We start from the raw sequence: 23,722 nt of genomic DNA, 5'->3' as shown, positions 1-23,722 counted from the left end.
CACCATCAGAAACATCCTTTCAGCATTAATTCTGTCTAGTCCTGTTAGAATTGTATAGGTTTCTGTGCGATTCCCCTCATTGTTCTGAACTCCAGTGAATATAATCATAACTGACTCAATTTCTCCTCATAAAGCAATCCTGCTATCCCAGGAATTGGTCTGATAAACCTTTGCCGCACTTGCTCTTTAGCAAGAACATCCTTCCTCAGAAAAGGAGACAAAAACTGAAAGTAGTATTCTATGTGCGACCTCACAAAGGCCCTGTGTAACAGCAAGACATCCCTGCTCCTGTACCTGAATCCTCTCACTATGAACATCAGCTTACCATTGTGCATCTGTGGAATTCCCTGCCCAGTGAAGCAGTTGAGGCTACCTCATTGAATGTTTTTAAAAGAATTAAGGGTTATGGTGAGTGGTCAGGTAAGTGGAACTGACTCCATGAAAAGATCAGTCATGATCTTACTGAATGATGGAGCAGGGGCCATATAGCCTACTCCTGCTCCTAATTCTTATATTCTCATTTGCTTGCTTTACTACCTGCTGACCTTGTATGTTTACCTCCAGCAATTTTTTAAAAACTTTATTCCAATCCAATCAAGTCAAATCCAATCCAATTCAGAGTCCCAACAAGTTGGGACATTCCCAATCCAAGCTGACAAGACAGGGCTCTCACCTCCTGTTTTGGGCTTGATCTACATGATCCAAGCTGATTGGAGTAGGTATAGCTCCTCCTTCAAGGCTTGATCTTATTTGTATCTTAGCCAAAAGGCCAAGATGCCACTTTAAAAAATTACTTCAAATGAAGCTGAAATGTAACCTAATGACTTCAACCAAGTGCAGCATGTCAATACTACACTTGATCTTAGCCAAAAAGCATTTTACCTTCAGCCATTGGTGTACAAGGGCACCCATATCTTATTATACATTCCCTTCTCTCAATTTATAGCCTTCTTGTTTTTGCTACATTTATCCACATTATACTGCATCTTTCATGATATGCCCACTCACTCAGCTTATCCAAATCACATTGAGTCATCTCTGCATCCTCCTCACAGCTCACCCTCCCATCCAGTTTATAGATTGGAGATATTACATTTAGTTTCCAAATCTAACTCATTCATATATATTTAAATAGCTGGGGTCTAAGCAGCAATCCCTGAGGTACCCCATTAGTCAATGCCTGCCATTTGGAAAAAAAACATGCTTATTTTTAATGTTTGTTTCCTATCTGCCAATCAGTTTTCTATCCATCTCAATGAACTATCCTGAATCCCATGCACTTTAATTTTGCACACTAATCTCTGATGTGGGACTTTGTCAAAAGTCTTCTGAAAGTCCACTGGCTCCCCCTCATCAACAAATATGCACGGTGGCACAGTAGTTATCACTGCTGCCTCATAGCATCAGGGACCTTGGTTCATTTCCAGCCTTGGGTGACTGTGTGGAGTTTGTATGTACTCCGTGTTGATTTCTGCCAGGTGCTCTGGCTTCCTCCCACAGTAGTCATGATGTGGATGTGCCGGCGTTGGACTAGGGTAAACACAGTAAAAAGTCTGACAACACCAGGTTTAAGTCCAACCGATTTCTTGGTTGGACTTAAACCTGGTGCGGTCAGACTTTTTACTGTGTTCCTCCCACAGTCCAAAGATGTGTAAGTTAGGTGGTTTAGCCATGTAAATCTGTGGGGTTAGAGGGATAGGGCTAAGGAGAGGATATGGTGGGATGCTGTTTTGAAGAGATAGTGCAGATGCGATAGGCTGGATGGCCTCATTCTGTACTGTAGGGATTCTATGAACTTTACTAGTTACATCCTCAAAGAATTCCAGTCGATCTGTCGAGCATGATTTCCGTTTCATGAATCCATGCTCACTCTGTCCAATTCTACCACTGTTTTTCAAATGTTCTATTGCAAAATCTTTGATAATGGACTCAAGAATTTTCCCCACTGTCAATGTCAGGCTGACTGGTCAATGATTCCTTCTTTTCTTGATACGTCCCTTTTTAAATAGTGCTGTTACATTCGCTACCCTCCAATCTGTTGGAGCTGTTGCAGAGTATATAGAATCTTGGAAGATGACCACCAATGCATTCATTCTTTCCAGGGCCATTTGACTAACTAGTCTGGGATGTAGATGATCAGGCCCTGGGAGTTATTGGTCTTCAATCCTATCAATTTCTCCAACACCATTTCCCAAATAATATTTAATTCCTTCACTTTCTCCCTGTCACTAAATCCTCTGTTCTCAGATATTTCTGGTACTTATTTATTTGTGTCTTTTGTGAAGACAGAATACAAAATAAGCTTGATGATAAAAGGTGGTTGTAGAGGGTTGTTTTTCAAACTGGTGGTCTGTGACCAGCGGTGTGCCTCAGGGATCAATGCTGGGTCCACTGTTGTTTATCATTTATATTAATGATTTGGATGACAATATAGGAGGCATGGTTAGTAAGTTTGCAGTTGACACCAAGATTGGTGGTATATGGCCAGTGAAGAAAGTTATCTCGGATTGCAAAGGGATCTTGGTCAATTGGGCCAGTAGGCTGACGAATGGCAGAGGGAGTTTAATTTAGATAAATGCAAAGTGATGCATGTTGGTAGATTAAACCAGGGCAAGACTTACTCAGTCAATGGTCGGACACTGGGGAGAGTTACAGAACAAAGAGATTTAGCAGTATATATTCATAGCTCCTTGAAATTGGAGGCACAGGTGGACAGAGTGGTGAAGAAGGCATTCAGCATGCTTGGTTTCATTGGTCAGTTGGGACGTCTTGTTGAAGTTATACAAGATATTGGTAAGGCCACACTTGGAATGCAGTTCTGGTCACCCTATTATAGAAAGGATATTATTAAACTAGAAAGAATGTAGAAAAGATTTACTAGGATGCTACCAGAATTTGATGGTTTGAGTTATGAGGAGGGGTTGGATAGACTGGGGCTTTTTTCTGTGCAGAGTTGAAGGCTGAGGGGTGATCTTATAGGTGTCTATAAAATAAGGAGGGGCATAGATCAGCTAGATAGTCAATATCTTTTCCCAAAGGTAGGGGAGGCTAAGACTAGAGGACATAGGTTTAAGGTGAAGGGGAGAGATACACAAGTGTCCAGAGGGAAAATATTTTCACACAGAGAGTGGTGAGTGTCTGGAGCAAGCTGCCAGAGGTAGTAGTAGAGGCAGGTATAATTCTGTCTTTTAAAAAGCATTTAGACAGTTTCATGGATATGATGGGTATAGAGAGATGTGGGCCAAATGTGGGCGATTAAGTCGAGCTTCAGGGTTTAAAAAAAAGAGCGGCATGGACAGATTGTGCCAAAGGGCCTGTTTCCATGCTGTAAACCTTTATGACTCTATAACCAAAAGGTGTATTTGGTTTGTCAGGCATTTCTTTGTTCCCCATTATAAATTCCCCTGGTTCTTACTGTAAGGGACCTACATTTGTCTTCACCAATCTTATTCTCTTCACATACCCATGGAAATTTTCACTGTTAGTCTTTATGTTCCCCGCAAGCTGACTCTCGCACTGCTTTCACTTTCTTAATCAATCCCTTGGTCCTCCTTTGCTGAATTCTAAGTTGCTCCCAATCATTCAGTTTGTCGTTTTTTTCTGGTTAATTTGTATGCCCCCATCCTTGGATCTAATTCTATCTCCAAATTCCCTTGTAAACCAATGTTTAGACACCTTTCCTGTTTTACTTTTGCATCAGACAGGAATGAAAAATTGTTGCAGTTCACCCATGTGCTCTTTGAACGTTTGTCGTTGCCTATCTACCATTTTCGCTTTAAGTAATGTTTTCCAATCTATCATAGCCAACTCGCACCTCACAGCAATGTAGTTTCCTTCATTAATATTCAAGGCACGAGTCTCAGAATCAGCTATGTTACTCTTCATCTTGATGAAGAATTCTATCATATTATGGTTGTTGATCCCCGAGGGGCCTTGCACAATTAGATTGCCACATATTCCTTTCTCATTACACAATACCCAGTTTAGGATGGCCTGTTTTCTAGCTGACCCCTCAATGTGTTGTTCCAGAACATCATCCTGTATACACTCCAGGAATTCCTCCTCTATGGTATTGTGATGAATTTGATTTGCCCAATTTAAGTGCAGATTATCGTCACCCATGATTCCAGATGTTCTTTTATCACATACATCTCTATTTTTCTGTTTAATTCCATTCTCAACATCACCATTGCATCAATATATAACCCCCACTAATGCTTTTTTGCCCCTTTGTATTTCTCAGCTCTACCCAAACAGATTTCACATTGTCAGAGCGAATATCTTTTCTCACTATTGTTAATTTCCTGTTTAACATACAGCCATATCTCCATAATCAATGACTATATCATAACTGTTGACATCTATTTGCACACTTAATTCATCCACTACATTGCGAATGCTCCGTGCATTAAGGCACAAAGCTTTAAAATCATCTTTTTAACATTAATGACCCCATCCCTACTAGTTTTCACATTGACTCTATTTGATTCTGGCCTTTGGTTTCTCTGCCTAACACTTTTCTTATTCCTTTTCTGTCTTTTGTTCTTGTCCTTGATTTCCCCCTCCTCTGACTCCTTGCATAGGTTCCTATCCCCCTGCCATTTTAACTTAAATCCTCCCCAACCACTCTGGCAAATCTCCCCTCAGGACACCAGTCCCGTTCCTTCCTAGGAGCAACCTGTCCAGTTTGTACTTGCCCCACCCGATCCATCCCAATGTCCCAGGATCTGAAACCCTCCGCCACACACTATGGGGGAATCTTACCAAAAAATGGCAGAGTGTTATTTCTGGTGAGAAGAACCAATGTGTTTGTCTCCAGAGACACCGGTTAGTTTTCTCTCCAGATTCTACCACACTTCCAAACAAAAATCAAGGAGGCATGATTCACACCATCAGAGAGGAGGGTGAGGCCGAAACACTGGCAAGGACCAACTGCCCAGAGCTCAGGGAGCCATCTTTAAAGGGTGCTCCAAAAGAACTGTCATAAGCCCAACCCCAATCCACCACTGAGGCTTTCTCCCCTCCCCATCCCGATCAGAGGCAGTATTCACTCTGAGCACCCCCCCACCCCCAAACTCTGTGATCAGTGGCTCTTTCTACCCTCTAATGTGACCATTGGCCCTTCTACACCCATCCCATAATCATTGGCCTCTTCGCCCCACTTCCACAATTGGCAGCCCTTTCTCCACACCCAGCCCCCACCATTCATCAGCCCTCTGCACCACAATCAGAGATAGCACCATCCCCAAGCCCCAAATGGCCATTGCCATCTGGTTGGACTGCTGTTGACTCACAACCACAGCTGCATGAATCCTTCCCCCAACTGGACCCACGATTTGGCACAGGTTGGCACTTCAAGGTTGGCAAGGGGAAGGTGCCAAACTGGCGGTGCCAAACTGGCAGTGCCACCCAGTGTCAATGGCACTGTCTGGCCACGTCCCTCTCCCCCAGTGGCTATACTTAGCTCCATGCTCCTGGGCAGACTATCCCATGATAGGTTCACATCAAAGTGAACCTGTTGTAAACGGCACTGACATGAGTTTGAAAATGTGGTAAGGGGTCAAAATGCAATAGCGTGGTTGGGTGGGATTAATGATATTAAAATGCATGCAAAGCAGTTTCACACCCATTATGGGTGCAAACATGATGACATCACCTCGAGAGGCAGGGAAGATCCAAATTCGCATTCTCACTGGCAAAAACTGCAACTTCTGGATTTTGAGCCCCCGCCGGGAACCTTGCAGACAATGAATGCAGGCTCAAAATTTCACCTGATGTCTTCAGCCAGTTACTCATCTGATATATCCTGCTATTTTTATTCTGACTAGCACGTATCACTGCTAGTAATCCTGAGATCACTACCTTTGAGACCCTACTCTTCAAGTATGCTCTATGAATATACTTCTATTATTCACATTGATAATAAGCAGCATAGTTGATTAAAGAGCTGACACAGACAGACTAAATCCTCTGTACTGTGCTGTGAAACTACTTCATAGAAAGGTGAAAATGGCAGTAAAACTGCACCCTATGGTGATTGTATAACTTGATCATGTAGAGCTCTTTTGCTATGATCTCCATGATTCTCCAGATAAATGCCTTTGATGCCTTTGTTTATAGTGCTATAGAATTAACTTCTGCATAGGGGTCCCGACAGTGCTAGTGTTTGTGGAAATGTACATTTTCAGCATTGTCTTAAAGGATTGGAATCAGAATAAGGCCACCTCATGGCAGTCACTAGAACTGCAATCTAAAACTCCCATATTTTAATAGCGGGGGATAGAAAGGAACCAGAGCTTCTGATATTTCAAAATCAAAATCATGGCGTTGTTTTATTTTCTTTGGTAACTCAATTTGTTAATAGAGGTGATATTGTGAAGGGCTGCCATATATTGAGGGAGCAGTTAATAAAAGGATTTTAGGTTTTATTAATTGGAGCATTGAGTACAAGTGTAAGGAGGTTATCTTGAACTTGTATAAGACGCTATTTATCCCTCATCTGGAGAACAGCATCCAGTCTGGATGTAATACTTTGAGAATGATGTGAGGGGATTGGACATACTGCAGAGGGGATTCACCAGAATATATCCAGGGATAAAGAACTCTAGTTACTAAGATAGATTGGAGAGATTGAAACCCTTTTCCTTGAAGAAAGGAACATCGTGAGACCTGTTAGAGATATTCAACATACAGAGGTGTATGGTTAGAGTAAATAGTGAGAAATTTGCTAATCAAGAAAGCATCTAGAGAGCACAGATTCAAAATAATTGTAACATTAATGTGAAGAAAAGTTATTTCATTCGGAACATGATTGGATGTGGAAATAATTATAATTGGTAAAGACTAAAAGGACAGATACCAGGTTTCTTATCCTTTAGTAAACCAAAACAGTTTTAAAATTGCTAAGACTTTTTTTGAAATGGAAGAGTTAACCCTGACTGGCTTACAAAAAAGTGCTCAAGGCTAAACTAAAGGGATTGGTGGATAACCTTCTGACAGAATTACCTGCAGAGGCGAGAGAAGCAGACATAACTGAGGTAAGAGTGCAGCATATGAAATAAGGGATACAAGAGAGACCAAATTCTCTAGAGGGTGAGTCAACTGAGCCAAATAGGATTCAAATGCAAATGAAGCAACTTGAACATCAAAAGGAAATGGAGAAACTGAAAATTGAAAAAGAAAACAAGTTGGAAAAACTTGAATTGGAGAGAGGAAGGGAGATGAGAAAACTTGAATTAGAAAAAGAAGAAAAGGAAATGTGGGAAAAGAAGAGAAAGCACAGAAAATAGGAATCAAAAAAGCTTGAAATTGACCTCCAGAGAAAGAGATTGGCAAGGGAGGAAAGAGGGAAGGAATAAAAACTAGAATAGCCTCTTAAAAATCTGGCCTTAAGGAAGTTTCAGATGCTGGAGGAAATTCGGATTTCAGAAAAACTACCTCCAACCCATAACCCAATGTGAAGATGTTTAAATTTGTACAGTACCTTCCAAAGATGAGGAAAGGAATGTAAAACATTCTTAGTTTCACTTAAGAAGGTAGCTACACAAATGAAGTGGTTAAAAGAAAACTGAATATTGCTCCTGCAAAGTAGGTTGGTGGACAGGTTTTATCAAGTTTATGCATCACTTTCAGAAGAGGTTTCTGTGGATTATTATTCAGTAAAATGGGTATTCTTTGTGCATATGAGTTTGTTCCTGAGGCATTAAGTTAGAATTATCAAAATATGGGGAAACAGCCTAGACAGACTTAGAATGAACTTGATAGGGTGAATCAAAATAATTTTGACCATTGGATATGGGCTTAAAGGCAGATGCAATGTATGAAGTCTTTAGGGAAATAATTCTCCTGGAAGAATTAGAAACTCACTTCCTCCAGTAGTTGGAATCATGTTGTAAACCAGAGGATTACAACATCTAGACAGGCAACGAAGATGGCTGCGATTATGAGCTGGTCCATAAATCCAAATCATTTTCCCGTCACCCCACAAAACCTGAGGAGGTTAGAAGGTGGGAAGTCGAAAGAAAGGCAAGTAACCAGGGAAAGAAGGGGCTAATGGAAATGCCCTAAAAATTCCTCTTCAGATCAGAAAGGAAGGCACTGAGGGTATAAGTGATATCTGAAGGTCTATGAGTTTCCATTGTAACAAGGTGAAACATGTTCTTGCAGACTTCTGGAAGTTGAGAGGGAAATCCGCGAGACTTATTGGAGTATGTAAGCATGATTCAGGAAAAGGATCCCTGACTGAAAATACAACAAATCAATTTGAAACTTTAACCACTGCTATGAAGTGAGTAAGCATTGAGTTCAGGAGAGGCGACTAAGATACATTATAAGGTTACAAAGAATTCTTACCCAGAGGATAAGAATTCTTATCCCTCCGATGAGTCAGATAAACCAATAATTATGTTGAGATACGGGAGCCACTCAAACACTTGTGCTGGGCATAACTGAGGAAGTGCATTAAAAACCAAAGATTAATAAAGTATATTGTTGAGGAGAATATACCTGTATTGGGTGCACTTGGAGTGTGACTTAATGCCTAGACAGTGGTGGTAGAAGTTACCATCATTGTTGATTTAGGCCTGGGAAACCAAGGCAGTAGCTTCATCCATAATTACAGAAAGACCAAATTAGGTTGAAGAGATGGAGCTATTACAGGGAAAGCATTCAGCAATTTTTCCTTCAAGAGTGATAATTTGAACAATGGTTAAGCAAAGTTGAATGCTTTTAGGCTGATTGATTGGGTAACAAATTGTCCCTATATTGGACCTCCCTGATCCTCGCACATTAGGCGTAGACTAAAATCATGAATAGGTCACTGAGACAATGGGACGGCGGCGCGGGCTCGTTGGGCCGAAGGGCCTGTTTCCCGTGCTGTGTTGTTCTTTGTTCTTTGTTCAAAGTCCACCTTTGGACATCAAAGTCTTACCACAGACAGGTATTTGGTTAGCTGAAACTTGCTTTAAAGACTTTGACAATCCAAAGGAGATGTTTAGTAAATCCTCCCTTCTTGAGGCTCAGCAAGCTGATCCAGAGCTAAGTAGGCTCAATCGACCCAAACAATGATTGAACGGCACAGTGGCACAGTAGTTAGCACAGTTGTCTCACAGCACCAGGGACCTGGGTTTGATTCCTAGCTTGGGTCTCATAGAATCTATGGCACGGACACATGCCCTTTGACCCAACCAGATCCATGCCGACCAAAATATCCATCTAAGCTAACCCCATTTTCCTGCATTTGGCCCATATTCCTCCAAATCTTTCCTATCCATGTATCTATCCAAATTCCTTTTAAACATTGTCAATGTCCCTGCCTCAACCACTTTCTCTGGCAGCTCATTCCACATAGGTACCACCCTCCATGTAAAAAGATAGTGTTCAGGTTCACAATAGTTCTTTCCCCTCTTAACTTAACCCTATGCCCTCTAGTTCTCTATTCTCCAACTCTGGGAAAAAGAGTGAGTGCATTCACCCTATCCATGCCTCTCATGATCTTATATGCTTCTATAAGATCACTCCTCAGTCTCCTATGCTCCAAAGAAAATGTCCTAGCTTGTCCCATCTTGCCCTATAACTCAGTCCCTTATGTCCTGATGACATCCTTGATTGAAGTCTACACATTCTCCCCATGTCTGTGTGTGCTTCCTCCAGGTTTTCTAATTTCCTCCTACAGCCCAAAAACTTGCTGGTTAGGAGCATTGGCATGCTAAATTTCCCTCTGTGTATCTGAAAACTGGAGTGGCATGGTGGCACAGTGGTTAGGACTGCTGCCTCACAGTATCAAGGCCTGGGTTCAATTCCCAGCTTGGGTCACTGTCTGTGAGGAGTCTGCAAGTTCTCCCTGTGTCTGCATGGGTTTCCTCCTGGTGCTCCAGGTTCCTCCCACAATCTGAAAGATGTGCTGGTTGGGTGCATTGGCCATGCTAAATGCTCCCTCAGTGTACCCAAAACCACACCTGAGTGTGCCAATTGGGGATTTTCATCATAACTTCATTGCAGTGTTAATGTCAGCCTACTTCTGACACTAATAAATAAACTTTTTAAAGTTTTAGCAGATGCTGGAGCGTGGTGACTCAGGGATTTTCACAGCAACTTCATTTCAGTGTGAATATAGGCACACTTGTGACACTAATAAATAAAAAACTGAAGCTAAAGCAAAGAAAGTTCCAGAATGTTATTGTATTACATATTGCTTACTAATGAAGAGATAGAGATCTCCTCACAAACTGCAGATGAGCAGTTGATGCTTGTTCATTAGGTAATGTTACCATCCAAATATTGTATTGAGACATTATAGATAACACACGAAATTCCCTTGGCAGGATATATAGGAATATAAAAAAGTTATGTAAAAATAAATCAGGTGTTGGTCAAGTTTTCACAAGGCTGTGATATAGTTTTGGAAAATATGCCACATGGTGGGGAAACACAACCTAAAATCAAACCAGCACCCTTAGTACCCACACCAGTTATTGAGCAGCCATTTAGTTGGATGTTGGTGGATATGTGGGGCCATCACAAAAAATGAAAGCAGGGCACCAGAATATCCTTATTATTATGGATATGACAACTTGATTTCCAGAAACCGTCACTGTTCGGGTACACTGTTGGAGAATTTAAACTCTCAAAAGAAGGACCAAGGCATATTGTCATGAGTATTGCCACAATTGAGACAAAGGACTAGACTTTCTTTTATTTTCAACTTGACATTTACCGAATTAATCTATTGCGTTTGAGTTAATTTATGAGAGAAGGGGTCTTCTGAAATTAATCAAAGATTTAAGAACAGAGGAACTAATGAATCAAGTTGTAACTAGTTTTCCTGCTTGTCTAGTTTATTTGGCTGATGTATTGATTTATAGCAACACGTGCAAACAACTGGAAGCTCTATTTAAATAATTACAGTTGGAAAATTTAATAGTAAGCCGAGATTTTGTGGACACACAATTAACTTATCTAGGGAATATCATAGAGGAGATAAGTTTTTCTTATTCATTTACAGAATGTGGGTATTGCTGACTAGGTGAACACTTATTCCCCATCCCTAGTTCTTTTTCAGAGGTGGTGGTGAGCTGCATACTTGAACTGCTGCAGTTCTGAAGTGTAGGACCACCACCAGTGCTGTCAGAGAGGGAATTCCAGGATTCTGAGTGACAGTGAAGGAATGGGGATATATTTCCTAACCAGATTGATTAGTGACTTGGAGGCGAACCTCCAGGAGGTGATGGTCCCAGATACCTGCTGCTCTTGACCTTCTACAGGGTAGTAGTCGGGGGTTTGGAACATGCTACCTAACGCACCTTAGTGAGTTCCCTCAGTGCGTCTTGTGGATGATGCATGACTACCACCGTTCATCAGTGGTGGAGAGAGTAAATGCTTGTGGAAGGGGTAGTAATCAAGTGGGCTGCTTTGTCCTGGATCATGTAGAGCTTCTTGAGTGTTGTTGGAGCTGCACTCATCCAAACAAGTGGAGAGCATTCCATTGCACTCCTGACCTGTGCCTTGTAGATGGTGGTCAATGGTAATTCCCAGGATGCTGATAGCGGGTGATTCAGTGATGGTAATGCCACTGAATGTTAAGGGGTGATGATTAGATCCTCTCTTGTTAGAAACGGTGATTGCCTGGAACTTATATGGCATGAATGTTAATTGAACTCTAAAAGTACAGGCTTTGATGGAATTGCCTAACTTGAAAACTAAGTCCAATATCTACCTCTTCATGGCTGCAAAAACAAATTGTTGCATACAAACCATAGATTTTAAAATTAATTTATGGGGCATAGACATTGCTGTTAGGCCAGCATTTATTACCCATCTCTAGCTGCCTCTGAGCAGGTGGTAGTAAGATGCGTTCTTGAACTGCTGTTATTTTAAGTGGTATAGGTACACCCACAGCGCTGTTCAGGTGGTAACTCCAGGATTTTGACCCAGCAACAGTGAAGGAACTGCAGTATATTTCCAAGTCCGCATGAGTGACTTAAAGGAGAGCTTCCAGATGGTGGTGTTCCCAAATATTTGCTGTCCTTAGCAGTCATGGGTTTGGGAGGTGCTGCCTAAGGAGCCTTGGTGAGTTCCTGCATTGAACTTGTAAATGGTACTCTTGCTGCCACTGTTTATAGGTGATGGAAGGAATGAATGTTTGTAGAAAGGGTAACAATCCATTGGGCTGCTTTGTCCTTGATGCTGTCAAGCTTCTTCAGTATTGTTGAAGCTGAACTTATCAAAACACTGATTTGGGCTTTATAGATAGTGGGCAAGCGTGGGGAGTCAGGAGGTTATGTTGAACTTACACAAGACTCTAGATAGACTTCACCTGGAATATTATGTACAATTGTGAGTGCCATAGTATAAGAGCTTCTTGAGTGCTATTGGAGCAGCACTCATCCAGACAAGTGGACAGTATTCAATTATACTCCAGATTTGTGCCTTGTAGATGGTGGTCAGTCTTTGTGGGGTCAGAAGGATGTGTACACATTAGAGAGAGTGCAGAACAGGTTTACAAGAGGTTGAGAATCAGGGCCTGGAGGTCGACAACAGGTTTCCAGGGATGAGAAATGTCAGTTATTGTGATAGATTGGAGAGATTGGGACTGTTCTCCTCGAAGAGAAGAAGGTTGAGAAGATATTTGATAGATATGCTCAAAATCATGAGCGAGCTTAACAGATTAGATACGGACAAACTGTTCCCACTTGTAAAAGGATCAAGAACGAGAGGGGCACAGATTTAAAGTGATTTTCAAAAGAAGTAAATGTGAAGATGTGAGAAAATAACTTCTTCACTCAGCAAGTGCTTCATGTCTGGAATGTTCTGCCTGGGGAGGTAGTTTCAATTGAGACTTTTAGGAGGGCGTTAGATAATTACTTGAAAATAAACAACATGCAGATTATGGTGAAAAGGCAGGGCACTAAGTCATGATGCTCATTTAGAGAACCAGTGCAGATGTAAAAGGTCCTTTGCCTCCTTCTGGAGTCACAGTATTTATATGGCTAGTCTACTTCAGTTTCTGGTCAATGGTAACCCCCAGATTATTAGTACTGGGGGGTTTCAGTGATGATAATGCAGGGCAGTCTAGGGGGCTGAGTAGTGTACTCTTGCTGCTAATTCATATATACCTATGCATGTTCATACATATGTCGAAGTACCAATGGATCAATGTAAAGAATGATGGCCTAGTCTTAACACAGTATGTACGTTTTAAATATCCTGGAATAGTGTGAAAACTTGCAGTCATACAAGTTTATCTTATCCTCTACTGAAAAGAGATTCACATTCAAATAGAGCCATGTATGTTCATTTCAATCAGAAATACATGTGGCGTAACAGTGCCACCTTCTGGTGTAGTGTCATACGACATACAAGGATCATATGATATAGTCGTAAGAGTTAATAATTAAATCATCTGATGTTGCTTAGGCGTTGTCCATTAATAAACATAAGTAATAATAAATGATAGAGATAGACAGAGTTACAGTTTCTATCAATAATGCTGGCCTGTATTTTCCTGGCACTGAGATGGTGGGCTTGACGACAAGTGAGAAAGGAAAATAGGGATGAGCCATCCCTGATGCATTTCTGCCACCGGGAAACTTTTCTGGGGGCAGACTGAGAATCAGGGTCTAGAAGTTGACAACAGCATGTAGGTGGACAGCCAATTACGCATGTTAAGATTTCAATTAGGGCTGATATCGGGGCATTACTGATTTTTTGCAATTGACCCACTGTCCCCAACCACCATCCCAGTTGTGTGCTGAGGTGATGTGGAGATGCTGGCGCTGGACTGGGGTAAACACAATAAAAAGTCTCACAACACCAGGTTAAAGTCCAACAGGTTTATTTGATAGTAAATGCCATTTACCTGATGAAGGGCCAGCGCTGTGAAAGCTAGTGGCGTTGGAACCTGTTGGACTTTAACCTGGTGTTGTGAAACTTCTTAGTGTGCTGAGGTTGCCAGCTTAATAGAGTCAGATCCTTTGAGAGGTTGGCGGCCATCAGAGCTGGAGGCTCCAAAGCCCATTTTTTTGGGGCTGTGAGCATAGCAGGCAGCAAATATAGCTGAACCTGATCCAATGTAGGATAGATTTTATCTTATAGACGTGCTGGTATAGATTTTATTCATGTCTGCAGGTCCCTGACCTGCATCAGCAGTGTCCACCTCTCCTGGTGAGGCTGCCAGGCCCCAGAGCTGGTCAGCGGCAAATTGAATCTGTCTGTCATTCATAAATGGATACGAAACAATGGGGCACTCAAGTGGGGTCTGCCACCCTGCAGATTGATGAGCCAGTATCACTAGTTGCAAGTGCAGAGTCTAAACACCCATATGGTTCCAATATTGGGGTCTTGAACAGGGTGGAACGGTGGAAAACAGCACTGCTCTTCAATGTGCCAAGGATCCATGTTCAATTCTGGCTTTAGATAACTCTCTATGTGCAGTTTGTCTGTTTTCTCCATGTCTATGCATGTTTTCTCTGGATGATCCAGTTTCCTTCCACAGTCGAAAGATATGCTGGTTAAGTGGATTGGCTATGCTGATTTCCCCTTAATGTCCAAAGATGCGCTGGTTATGTAAGGTGGATTAGCCATGGTAAATGGGCAGACACTCTTTTGGAAAGTTGGTGCAGACACAATGGGCTAAATGGCCTCCTTCTGTATTATAGGGATTCTGTGATTAAAGCCCATGGAAAAATCCAGTAGACTAACTCTGTTTCTCTCTCCACAGATGCTGTTTGGCATGCTGAATTTTTTCAGCATATTTTTGTCTGAATTTTATCTGCATTTTGCCTTCTGGTATCTTTGTAAACTAGAAACATGCAATTTAATGTAGGTGGATATGTTTAATCATTTAAAATGAAAGTAAACCAATGAGGGGAGTATATAAATATTGAAAAGACATCGCAGAATGTGAAATGTGGAAAAAGAGCACTGAAGAGTGGAGATAGATGGTGATGTGCCACAATATTAGCCCTAATTGAGGCCAAAACATGTGTAATTGGCTGTCCACCTCCACTGAAGTTTTGATAAATAATTCCCTGGAAGGCTGAGTGCAGGGAGATAAAAGCAGAAAACAATTTTATCTAAATGGTGGCATAAGCTACCAGAGTAAATAAACATTTTCACAATGTGAAAAGATAACTCCTAGAATGGGTAGTTTTGGGCACTACATTAACATCTTTGCTATAAATCCAATTGAGACTATACAGTACCAATTCACTAATACGATGTCAGACATTGGAAACTTCAGTTAGAAGAATAGATCATGAAAGGACAGGTAGGAGAATGAGGAGAGATTATTTTCTTAGGCGTTTGACAAGGCACCTCACAAGAGGTTATTGCAGAAGGTAAGGGGGCATGGAGTTGGGGGTAGGGTGTTAGCGTGGATAGAGGATTGGTTGTCAAATAGGAGGGAGAGAGTGGGGGTCAATGGGTGCTATTCGGATTGGCGGTTGGTGACTAGTGGAGTGCCCCAGGGGTCGGTGCTGGAGCCTCAGCTATTTACCATTTATATAGATGATCTGGTGGAGGGAACCGAGTGTATGGTGTCGAAATTTGCTGATGACACCAAGATTGGGGGAACGGCAAATTGCGCGGAGGGCATGGAGAGTCTGCAGAAGGATCTAGATAGGCTGGGCGAATGGGCCAGGAACTGGCAAATGGAATTTAATGTTGGCAAGTGCGAGGTGGTCCACTTTGGTAGGAATAATGGTAGGAAGGACTATTACTTACGTGGCGAAAAACTGCAGCAGGCGACGGTGCAGAGGGACCTCGGGGTCCTTGTGCATGAGTCGCAAAAACCCAGCCTGCAGGTGCAGCAGGTGGTCGGGAAGGCTAATGGGATGCTGGCCTCCATAGCGAGGGGGATTGAATAAAGAAGTAGGGAGGTCTTGCTGCAGCTGTATAGGGCATTGGTGAGGCCGTAGCTGGAGTACTGTGTGCAGTTTTGGTCGCCGCACTTCCGCAAGGATATTTTGGCCTTGGAGGGAGTGCAGAGGAGGTTTACTAGGCTGATACCGGAGTTGAGGGGGTTGAGCTATGAGGAGAGGCTGAATAAACTAGGCTTGCACTCGTTAGAGTTTAGAAGAATGAGGGGAGATCTCATTGAGACATACAAGATGATGAATGGGATGGATAGGATAGAGGCGGAGAGACTCTTCCCGCTCAGAAAGGACAGTAGGACTAGGGGTCACAGCCTCAAGATAAAGGGGGGGCGGTTTAGAGCGGAGTTGAGGAGGAACTTCTTCACTCAAAGGGTGGTGAATCTCTGGAATTCTCTGCCCGTTGAAGTGGTGGAGGCTGCCTCGCTCAATATTTTTAAGACGCGGGTTGATGGGTTTTTGATAAGCGAGGGGATTAAGGGTTATGGGGAGAGGGCGGGAATGTGGAACTGAGCCACGACAGATCAGCCATGATCTTATTGAATGGCGGGGCAGGCTCGAAGGGCTAGATGGCCTACTCCTGCTCCTATTTCTTATGTTCTTATGAAGCCTATCCTTAGAGGCTTCGCTGTTCACTGATATTTTGGCATTTTGGCAACAATGATTATATCCTGATTATAGAATCTCTTCTAAAATCACAGTTGCATTTTTACAGCCCTCACTTAAATCAACCCTGATTTATGCTTCCCCCGCTATTGACGGCCATCCTTCTTTGATTCACTTCATGATTGTCCAACATTAAAGGATAATTTGGTGACTTCCACCCAGTGAAAACTATTTGGAGCTTTTCACACTTCGATGCCAAAGGCAATTTTAATGTTGGGCAGTTAGATAGCCTCGTTATTACCAGTCAAGGTCTTCTTACTCAGGTCAGTCGAAAAAGCAACCTTAATGGATAACTGGCCAGCAACACCTGCCAGATATGCACCAAAAGGTAGGTGTTATAGAAAAAGTCTCTTTGTAAAAAGAGGACGAGTGCCACAAAGAAAGCCTGAGACTCCTCCTCCCTTAACATGCGTATATGAACTACCTGAGCGATGCTGGGTAAGTTAATTTATAAAAAGGACAGCACTTATTAACAAATATATGTAAAAATCATGACATGCCTGAAATTTAGAGTTCAGCCCTAATATTTTTAGAACGCCTTTGAAACAAAAAATTGGAATAACTCAAAGCGTTATACATCTGTGGCTTTGATAATATAAACTACAAGATGTAAGGTTGTAGGGAGGTAGTGCATGACATATGTGAGATTTTATATGTGTGATGAATGTTTGTGCTATCACTTTTTATGTGTCCTCGAGGAAGTTCTCATTGACACTGTTGAGTACTATATGGATCAAAGGTGAGTTGAATAGTAATACGTAGTCACTGTAATGGACTGACAATGTGACAAAGATGTAGACAGAAAATTCAGAAAAATGAAAATGATGCAACATCCGATAAATATTTCCAACATATTGAATCAATTCATCTTATTTTCTGACTATCATAAGTTTGGATATTGTTTATTTTGTTGACCACCCAAACAGGTTGGGAATGTTCATAGTTTGTGATGATAAGACTGTTCAGGATTAGTGAAATGTCATCTCCCAATTAATCAAAAACACCCTTGTGTAAATGTTCCTCTATCTGACACCCTGTTCCTCGAAGATATTATACCTTTTGAGAGAATTTTATAATGCCTTGCTCGAAATAGCCAACAGCAGACAATGGTAAATTCTTAACCCTCTATTCTTTATGGACGGCAGTGTTTGATAAATTGAAAGGTCTCTATATTGTTTGGATTGTTTTAAATTGGTTTATTCTGACACAGATGGAGTATAAACTGTCCCAGTTTGGATTAAATAGAATTGTTGAATGGTTACAATACAGAAGGAGGCCATTTGGTCCATCATTTCTGTGCTGGCTCTCTGAAGGAGCAATTCACCAATTGCATTCTCCACATTTTCCCTATAACCCTGCGACCTTTTGTCTATAAACAATAATCCAGTTCCCCTTTGAAAGCCACGAGTGAATTAACCTCCACCATAGTCTCGGGCACTATTTTTAAGATCCTAATCATTAGCTGCATGAATTTTTTTTTCTTTATGTCACCATTGTTTCTATTACCAAGCACTCTTGCTTGGTTCCTAATTCTTTCACCAATGGAGAAAAAAATTATTTTGTCCAGTACACTCATGATTTTGAATATCTCGATCAAATCTTTGCTCAACTTTCTCAAGGAGAACAATCGCAGCTTCTCCAATCTATGTAACAGAAGTTTCTCATTGTAAATAATTTCTGCACCCCCTTCTAATGTCTTCATCCTTTCTAATGCATGGTTCCCAGAACTGGATGCAATATTCCAGTTGAGACTGAACCAGTGTGTAATGTTGATTTATTGCAATGTCCTTGCTTTTGTACTCCATGCCACCATTCATAAAGTCCAAGATCCAGTATGCTTTTTAAACCACTCCCCCAACTTAACTTGTCACCTTCCATGATTTGTACATGTATACCCACGTTCTCTCTGCTCTTGCAGTCCCTCCAGAATTGTATCCTGTATTTTACACTGCCTCCTCCGTATCTTCCTACCAAAATGAATCACTTCACACTTCTTTGCATTGAATTTCCTTAGCCACTTCTCAGCCCATTCCACAAACTTGTCAAGGTAATTTTGAAGATCACATTACAGTATTCAGACACTTTCCCCTGTCCCCATGCATAAAACCCCCTTTAAGTCCATAATCAGCACCATTCCTCTTTTCACCACCCTTTTGTTGGCTTCATATGCCTATAGAAGACCTTTGATTCCCTTTTAGCTGCCAGTCTCTCCTCGTACTTTGTTTTTGTTTCTCTGAATTGTATTTGAATCTGCAAGTTCTATCATATGCTTGATTTTTAAAAATTGTATTATTCATCTGAAATCTGTAAGATGCACTCCTACATCATTCATTCTCTACTCTGTCACTCTTTCATCATCTGGGATTATGGATTTGTTAGCCCCTTTGTGAGAACATACCTTAACTGCATCCAAACTATATCCTCTTTAAACACAGCCTATAGTGTTGCCTTCCGAACTTTGATTTCAACGATCTGACCCAGGTCCATTCTCACCACGTTGAGGTTTGTCTTTGCCCCAATTATTTTTACTCTGAATGCATCTTGTTCTTTTCCATAGCCAACATAAAACTTAACATAATCGCTGTTCCCTCAATGTTCCCTTACTTATGCTTGACTCACTTGACTGATCTCATTTCCTAGAACCAGGTCCATCAATTCTTCCTTTCTTGTAAGACAGAGAACGACCCACCTCTGCCCTTTACAATATTGCCACCTCAGTCTATATTAGAATTACTTAAGTCTCTAATTATCATGACTTATTCTTGCACTTTTCCGTAACTTCCATGATAATGTATTCCTTTACATCTTTCCCACTAGCCCACGGAATAGGCCAAGCAATGTCATGGTATTTTCATCCAAGCCAAGAAGATTTTGTCCTTCACCTCTCTAAGACATGCTCTGCAATGCTGTCCTAAATCTGAAATGCCACCTCTCCTGCTTTCCAAAATGCTGTTTTGCCGACAGCAGATTGAAAGGTTGAGATAAAGTCAGCAGCATGTTTGTGGTAGGTTGTGCCTCAAGCAAGCTTGTGGCAGGTTCATTCTTGTATTACACATGCACCTCATGGATACTTACTGGTGTAAAGCTTTTTTACGATTACATCCCACCTTCAAGATAAATCCAGCGATGCATGAGAACCTTGTGTCACCCCGTTTATGGTCGTGTGTCAGTGATAAGCACAAATAGCCTTTGCACTGTTGTATCGATGGTCAATGTTTGCGCTGAACTGCGGCAGAAGGGAGGTGAATAGGAGAATGGCAGCTTGCATGGAGGTTCAGGTCCAGCAAGGGAGGGGAATGGTGTGGAATGGAATAGCGGCCAATGAAGAGTGGAAGAACGTATAGTCCTGAAATATTGATTGTGGAAAAGTTGAAATTCTCATTGCTCATCAGTTCAGCTCATCAGGGTAAAATCCATGAATAGATTTGTTCTCATCTCGGTGTCTTTTTCATGCAGTTGAATTGCTGGAGCACCCATGGATCTCATGCACAAAATATTCTTGCAACTCCAGGAGCAGGAGGGGAGAGTGTGACATAAGGGTTCTTGCTGGGCAATAATAGAAATCACAACCTCAGCAGTAGAGGGGGGTCTGGTCAGGATGCAACCATTCAGGGAAGGCATTGCACAGGACGGGTACTGACATTTTTGTTTGTTTTTGAAGTGCCCATTACAAATTTATATTCCATAAGTCCATATAGAATGAACATGGCATTAGGTGTACATAATCCATGTACTTGTCATTGCTCCATACTTATTGATACCCTTACCATTTAAAAAAATATGATCTTAATACTGGAAATTTCAATTGATGCCTAGAATCCGTAATCAATAGTAACCAAGAAAGGTTCTCTCTCCCCATCTTCTGTCGTGGCCACGATATGAAGCCTCCCTTTTTATTCACCTGGGTCGTCTGTGGTTTGCCAGTTGCTACAGCTTTGTCAGCTGACAGTGGATTTCACCAATAAAAGGCTCCCTCCAGGGTGCATTCACATTTGTTTCCCTTGCACTTGGAATTTGGAATGGCGCATGCAATAGGAAAAAACAAGCGAGTGGAAACTACGTCCAGCGCCCGTTATGCTGTCAGGAACAGAACACCATAATTAAAATTGCATTCTCTGTATCCAGGAATATTTAACACTCAGATCTACCTTACTTTCTTGTTATTGCCACAACACCATAGTTCCATGTGGCTAGCCAGACCGAAAGGACGATAACTTTATATCCCAAACTCGATGCATTCTGCTTCCAAGGACTTTGGACATCGGAAACACTTCACTTAGGTATGTTTCAAGCATGGCCAGTGTTGTAGGTAACTAGAGAGCTAATTTTCACAGAACAAGGTGCCAGAAACAGTGATAAGTATTGGTCAGGACATTGCAGAGGATTTACACCCTCTTCTTGGAAAGGTGCAATGGGATCTTTTACGTCCTGGGGATGCTGCATCTGTAAAACCACATCTCCGATAGTGTATCACTCCCACAGGAATGCGCATAAATGTCAGCGTAGATCAGCTCAAAGGTGTTCCCAGATCAGGATATCAAACTGCTCCCTAGTACAAGCAACACAAAATTAACATTTCTTGGATTCTGTATTTTAATGCACATTTTAAAAATATTCCACTATGTTGGATGCAAATATTCCACTATGTTGGATTTAATACAAACATTTTCTTTCTTGGGTATTAAATGAAACTTTTTGTGAAGTGGGAAACAAACTTTTTGATGGATATTAAATATATAGATTAAATTATAGATGGTTAATGGTCAACATTACCTAGTTATTATGACGGTGTTCTGTGAATTAGCTAATTTTATCATAAATGTGTGGGGTTTCTTGTAAACTATAAAGTTCACATGAATCCAACAGAAACTGTTAAAAGACAATCCATGACTTCATGCTGTGAGACACATCCTATTAAAATAATGATCTCTGTGAATGTTTATCTGATTCAGAGCACAGTAGCACGCCATTATTTCTAGGAGCGAACAGTCAAGGCTGTGGACCACCTTGAAGTCCAAATCGATCAAGTGAATTCAAGTACAAAAGCACAAGATGTGTCTTCATGTTTACCACCCACCGGAGCTACTAAAGTATGGAATCTACAACCTTAATCCATGTGAAGAAAATGGAACTTATTAAGGATACCAAACAGAAAGTGAATCAATCTACAAAATCAATTCGATCCGACTGTGAGGTTACCATTCATAGGAGAATCATTGATAGTAATAGAAAAAAAATGAAATTGGGAATAACATTTCTTTGCATTGTTCTCAGTGCTGTTGCAGCTTTATGTTCTATTAATTCTCTGGATATGTGCATCGTTGGCAAGATCAGATTTATTGACCATGCCTAATTGTCCTTAGGCAATTAGGTGGTGGTTCCTCCTTGAACTGCTGCAGCCTCCTCACTGTTTCAAAAGAGAAGTCTTTTTGAATGAACACAGTATAAGAATATTGTAAGATAATTTTTCCAATTATTGCATAATTTTAAACATTAAAAAATTGCCACGATATACTCAAATACACCTAAGAACAGTTGCTTGCATTTGGGAACTATTTCTTCCTGTGTTCAGCTCTTAGTGGTCCACCATTGATCATTAATATTTTTAATTCAAATTAACAAAGTTCTGAAACTTAACATTAACCATAGCATGATCATTGTAGTATGTTATGAATTGTATAAATGATATGTTAAAAAAAGACATCCTTGAGAAATATTACAAAATTTACCAGTATTCTATTTAGCCTGATGGAACTGGTTTTTCACACACTTGAGTTGCACTTTAACAGGTTGACATTAAATCTTAATTTTATCATAATATTTTGAGAGATATGAACACTGTTCACAGATGTTAATGTTTGTAGTCTCATGGTTTCGCTGGAAGAAAAACATGTTTAAGTTTACAAATTTTCAAATTTGGGAATTGTCACAAAATCATGTCTTGAAATGGTCAGCTTGAAGTTGGAAATGAAAACTTGAAGCATATCATTCTATCTATTTATCTTTACCACTTCTCATTCAAAATTCAGATTCAAGAAAATGAGGATTAGTGCTTCGATGAGTGGAAATGAAGAGACCAGTTGAGCGTCTTTTTTTTAGAAGCAAATTTCTGGATTTCCCTTGCAGGATATTATTTGTGCACTGCTTTTAATTTTTGGTTCTGTAAAAAGAGATGAAACGTAATTGTGGCAAATGTTATTTTCTATGTGAGGTGCATTTTGATTCAAATATAATAAATGCATTCCATAACTGTGTTCTTTGCACCTTTATTCTGTTTGATGGTGATAATTGGCACTAGGGACGTAGACCATGCATGTAGCTAGCGGCAAGTCCATCTCCCTCATACAAATTTATACAGTTGATATTCCAGGCTTTGAGCAGAACATAATTAATGATGGGCAACCTTGCTCCTTCCCAAAACCCTCCATCTTGCTATATTTTTCATCTGTTCCAAATGCCATAGTGTCAAGTTATATATTGACTGCCAACCTCCTCCTCATTCTGTGATCTCCTTGTTCCAATCATTTAAATTATTATTAGTTGAACAGCCCCTCCCCCACCACCACCCCCACCCAAACTCCATCACAAATTTCTCCTGAAGATATTTTCCTTCCCAGTGTCTCAACCTGTGAACTGTAATACTTCACATTCAATTATTTTAATGTGAACATAATTTCCCCTTATCTCTCACCATTGACATTCAAACTCTTCATTCCTCCTTAAACACCTCACTGAACAACAATGACTTACATTTGTGTAACTTCTTTCATATATAAAAAAAATGTTTATTTGTGATCCAACAAAGGATAATCGGACAAAAAGGTGCCGCCAGAAGAAGATTTTGGAAGGCTGAAAAAAGGTAGGTGTTAAGGAGGATCTTAAAAAAGAAAGTATCACAGACAAAATATTCAGGGAGAATATTCCAGAACTTGAAGCTGAGATGGCTGATGGCATCTCTGCTGATGGTTAAAAAAATTATTGACAGACGCAGAAGGAAACTGAGTTGCATAAGCAGAAATCTCAAGGTGTTGCAATCACGGAAGAGGTTAGAGAGATAGGGATTGGGTAACTATGAAGGGGATACGCTCCACTTGTTTGGACGATGGCAACTCCAATGACATTCAAGAAGTTCATCACTATCCAGAACAAAGCAGCCCGCTTAATTGGTGCCCCTTCCACATACATTC

The 23,722-nt window shown here is 40.9% G+C and overlaps 1 protein-coding gene across 1 annotated transcript in view; it reads left to right on the top strand.

Moving 5' to 3' along the window:
* LOC145351433 (protocadherin-10-like) overlaps nt 1-22,555 on the top strand; it is a 178,374-nt gene extending 155,819 nt beyond the window's left edge. The window contains exon 2 of the mRNA XM_080201024.1: nt 21,488-22,555. Within this exon, the coding sequence (XP_080057150.1) occupies nt 21,488-21,514 (27 nt within the window). The 3' untranslated portion in view covers nt 21,515-22,555. The remainder of the gene's footprint in view (nt 1-21,487) is intronic.
* The last annotated feature ends 1,167 nt before the right edge of the window (nt 22,556-23,722 follow it).

The sequence above is a fragment of the Carcharhinus amblyrhynchos genome, chromosome 13 (genome assembly GCF_965287045.1).
Source record: "Carcharhinus amblyrhynchos chromosome 13, sCarAmb.v2.hapA, whole genome shotgun sequence".
Classification (NCBI taxonomy): domain Eukaryota; kingdom Metazoa; phylum Chordata; class Chondrichthyes; order Carcharhiniformes; family Carcharhinidae; genus Carcharhinus; species Carcharhinus amblyrhynchos.
This window is presented reverse-complemented; position numbering and strand designations above follow the sequence as displayed.